General features: G+C 39.3%; 1 protein-coding gene across 1 annotated transcript; it reads right to left on the bottom strand.

Annotated features, from left to right (window-relative positions):
- Positions 1 to 1,620: 1,620 nt before the first annotated feature.
- Positions 1,621 to 4,443, bottom strand: LOC100639708 (zinc finger MYM-type protein 1-like). The gene is made up of 5 exons (XM_011409351.1): positions 4,437 to 4,443; positions 3,884 to 4,390; positions 3,205 to 3,484; positions 2,726 to 3,054; positions 1,621 to 2,684 (listed from the first exon to the last, which is right to left on the bottom strand). The coding sequence occupies exons 1-5, from the start codon at positions 4,441 to 4,443 to the stop codon at positions 1,621 to 1,623; spliced, it is 2,187 nt and encodes a 728-aa protein (XP_011407653.1).
- Between the last annotated feature and the right edge of the window lie 7 nt (positions 4,444 to 4,450).

Here is a 4,450-nt window from a genome sequence, read left to right as displayed (position 1 = left end):
CTAAACCCAAACCCCAACCCTACAACCCCAGAGGCTAAGATGTACGAGAGGGTGTTATTTTTTTGACCTATGCTCTAAAAAACTAAACACTAAACCCCAATCCCAACCCTACGACCCTGGAGGCTAAGATGTACGAGAGGGTGTTTATTTCTTAACCTAAAGAAAGCCAAAAAAATAGCAAAAAATTCATAGTTTAAAAAAGAAAAACATTAAAAACTGCATGCAGCATAGTTTTACTCTGTAGTCCTGACCGGATTTGAACCACTGACCACATCCCTGCAATTCACACGCACCACTCCACTGCACCACCACGACCCTGCTGAATCAACGTCGCTGGTTGTTGTATTTATACTCGACTTCTATAATATAGGGGCAAAGCCCCTACATGCCCACTGCCGGACGTATAGTTCTGCCAGACAGATCCGGTTACCAGACGTATGGATACTGCATAACCAGAATTCTACCAAGAGAGGGACAGAGATGTAATATGTTCCTCAATGCAAGGTTTCTATTTAGAGAGTTAAAGGCATTTGAAGCATCCACTAATAACAGTCCCTGAGCTAAGCTGACCCCAGCACACAGCTGGGAGCAGCCAGTAACATTAATAATATCAGGCTTAATGGCGAACAAAATTGCTTTACCAATTACTCTCCTAATTACCTCCCCAATACCGATAGGGTGTATCCCAGGGTTCTTATGAAGAGCAACGAGTGGGGAGGCTACCAGAGCTGAAACACCTAGCGGATTGACATAACTAGTATTAACTACTACACAGTCACCATCGCTATTGAATCACATAGATTGTCAGACTCTCTTGCCATAAGTGATTCCAGGATTGTGGAAGTAGGCAGGCAAAGGAGAGAACATGGCGTGCGAAGTGCGCCACGATTTTGACCACGCCCACTTTTCCCGCGGTGCGGAACTACGTTTTCCCGTAATATTAGGGGCCTCGCAATATTTAACTTTACAAACTTTATATCATTATACCACACATTTTCTGTAGATTTTGCCATTATAATCACATTCAGAAAAAGGAAAGAAGATAAAAGAAGAAAGTATTATCAAACTATTATTCTTAGCATATAATTGTTAGTTGTGAGTTAATAAAGAGCTACTTTGGAATTTTTGTGAAGACTAGCAAATCTGTCAACGATCTCATCAAGGTTTTTCCAGAGTCTATTGGAGAAATCTCTTTCAATATGAATAAGAGATAAGTCATTTAGTTGCTGCTGGGTCATTGTAGATCTTAAGTAATTCTTAATTCTTCTTAGAGATGAAAAAAATTGTTCAGCTGATGCTGTTGTTACACCAATAGTCATTGCAATTTGAAGTGTTATTATTAGTTAAGGAAAGCATTCTTTAACTTCATTTAAATGAGAGTAGACTTCATGGATGCTAGTAAGGGGAGTAGCCTCACTGAGTAGTGTCGTGGCAGTCAGTACCTATGATGTAATGGCGTCCACATTAATGTGGTAGTGTTCTAGCAAAGGCAGTAAAGAAGGTACATCAAGAAATACATCAGAAGTTGGGACAAGAGATTTTAAAGAATTGAGGATTGACAAATTTAACTCATCTTCCAAGAGGGTGTCTATTGTGGAAAAATACACTGCAGTTCTGTATTTAGAAATATCTGCTGTGCTGTTCCCTGTCAATACTGAAGCCAGAGAGAGAAGATGGTGGTTGTCTTTGTCTATGAGCTGAAGTGACAGTTATATGTATATTGAGAGAGTTAGCCAGCTTAACAGCTTCATCCCAAAGTTTCTTCCATTTTGCTTCACTTCTAAGGTTTACTAAAGTGGTTTTGGTAGCTGTGATGCAGATAGCAGCTGCTGAATAATTTATCTGCTCTGCTTGTAGAAGGTTGGACAAATTTCCAGTGATAGAGAAGATTTTATCAAAGATGATGAGAGAAAGAAGGAATGAAAAACTCTGAACTTGATGTAACAGACCCCGAGCTTCGATTGCACGAGTTCCAGTAGTATCAAATATCTCATCTAGTGTAGAAAGAATTGCAGCAAAAATGGTTTTTACTGCCTTCATTGAAGTATGGCGACATGACCATCTGGTGTCACTAAGCTTGACTAATCGTAACTCCTTTATCTTCATCTCCTTCTGTTTGTTTAAAAGTAAAGAGTGTGGTACTGAAGAAGACATAAAAACATACAATGATTCCAAAAGGGCAAAAAAATTTGAAGCATGAGGAAGAGAATGGCAGCAATCGACTAATGTCAGATTCAATTGATGTGCATAGCAGTGTATATAAATAGATTGTGGGTTGTCTTCTAGAATTCTGCTACATACACCAGTAAAAGGGCCGCTCATTACTGCGGCCCCATTGTAGCACTGACTGACACAGTTACTAATACTAAGGTTGATGGTTTTAAGTGCTTGGTAGATATAAGTGGTCAGGGCAGCAGCATTGAGCTCTTCATAGTGAGTATATGATATAAAACACTCATGTACAACTCCTTTCAAAACATATCTCAGGATTAGTGTAAGCTGTTCTTTTTTACTTATATCCTTAGTTTCGTCGACTATGAGTGTAAAATATTTAGCAGCTCTGTGGTCTTCTTTGATGCAATTAAGAACACTCTCAGCTAGTATGGAGAGAATATTATTCTGGTAGTGATGACCCAGAAGAGATGTATTACGTGGACCAGAGGTGATATGTTTCTTGAGTAGCTCTATATGACAAGACTGTAGATTGATTAAACTCAAGAAGTACCAAGATTGATATCCATGTCTTCAGTATCTACTTCACAATGGCCTCGCAAAGCAATTCCTTGTTGAATGCAGTAAAGGAGAGTTTCAATCAGAATCGTTACATACTGCCTATTCTCTTCAACTTCTTTGCGTCTCCCAGTTACAAGTTTGTTGGCAATAGATGCCTGACTATTCTGTTGAGTAAGTTGGTAATCTTTCCATGCAAGTACAGCCTTCTTGTGTTTGATGGAACTATCATGCTTAGTCAAAATACCACTCTTTCCCTTCCCATGTTTCCAATCTGAAAATCCAGTCAAAGTGAAACGTTTGTCAGGATTAACAGAAAAGAACCTATGTTGAAAACAATAGACACAGTCCTTGCTAACAGAGTATTCAATCCATGGAAACACATGATACCAAGCGACTTAAAAGGATCATTTGACGGAACCAAAAGTTGTAGAAGGAAAAGATATATCTTCCGGCTGGACAGGTTTCTCAAACTTCTTATTAGCAATGTTAGATGGTAAGCTGGAAGAAGTTGAAGAACAGCATGATGCCATAGAAACAGCCTGTAAGGAGGAGGATGTAAAAAGTGAAGAAGTACTGCTAGGTGTGACAGTTAAAGCAAATCCACCATTGTCATCATCTGTGCATGTGCTGTGAGTGTGACTTTGCGATTGACTATCGGACTCAGTATCATTAGAAGTAGAAGTATCACAAGGAAGATCATAATCATTGGTCTCTAACTCTGTGGAATCAACTGACACTAGATCTGGCTCATCTACAGAAATTTCAGGTAGTAAATTTAGTGTGCAACTGCCATTAACACAACTAATGATTTATGACATGCAGTACTTGCTTATATATAGATCTATACATATTAGCTATTAAACTTACTTCTTTCAATAAGGTCATCATCATTGGTATTTCTTTTCTTTGGCTAAGGAGGCAAGAAAGGAAGAAGAGATGCTTGACGCTTGGTTGCCATTGCAAGAAAAGGTTACGGTATTAACATTCAAAATATTCATGAAAAATTAATTTTAATAACAACAATAATTAATTTTAATGATTATGATGACTTCCTTTTCCTGTCCATGTCCTGTCAAAACTTCAGGGTTGGCATTGTCCCTTAATGCCCACCCCTGGAACCGCCTATGTTTTTTGCAAAGGAGGTACAGACCTTCCAATGAGAGACATCCCTCCCTGAAGGACCAGCAGCCCCATCCATCCGTAGGATCACAGCGAATTAGACCTCCGTTGATTTGGTGGAATTCAATAAAATGAGGTTTGTGATCAGGAGGATCTGGATGTTTCTCCATCAATTTGTCTCTAACAGTAACAATAGACCCACCAGATGATACAGGAGTATCAAGTGGAAGGGGCTGGCCAGACATTGATCCAGAGCCATTCAACAATCTCAATGCAGCTTTCACCTTTCCTCGGAACATAAGTTTTGAGAATGATCCTGCAAGATCAGTAGAAATAGTACGAGGCCCGACAGCAAACTTTCTCTGGATGGTTTCACCCTCTTTCAGTAATTCATCAAAACAGCCATCATGCCACAGAGATAACCCGTGCTCAAGGGCAAAAACATGTTCACTTGTCTTAGAGCAACAATGAGGATTCTGTAAGACTAGTAACAGGAGCAGAAAGGTAGCCTTCAATGCAACACATTCCTTAGACAAATCTACAGCATAATCACAGAAAAGAGAAGATAGTTCAGCAACAAAGACCTTCCATGTTACCA

The sequence above is a fragment of the Amphimedon queenslandica genome, unplaced genomic scaffold (genome assembly GCF_000090795.2).
Source record: "Amphimedon queenslandica unplaced genomic scaffold, v1.1 AMPQUscaffold_12278, whole genome shotgun sequence".
NCBI classification, from domain to species: Eukaryota; Metazoa; Porifera; class Demospongiae; order Haplosclerida; family Niphatidae; genus Amphimedon; species Amphimedon queenslandica.
The sequence above is the reverse complement of the archived record's forward strand: the minus strand, read 5'-3'. Positions and strand labels throughout refer to the sequence as shown.

Bases quoted from the DNA above. Each gene is read 5' to 3' on its own strand.
- LOC100639708 (XM_011409351.1), bottom strand. The intron at 3,055-3,204 runs GTTTGAGAAACC...TTTTCAACATAG, and splicing joins TCTAACATTGCTAATAAGAA to GTTCTTTTCTGTTAATCCTG. The intron at 2,685-2,725 runs GTACTTCTTGAG...CTTGTCATATAG, and splicing joins AGACATGGATATCAATCTTG to AGCTACTCAAGAAACATATC.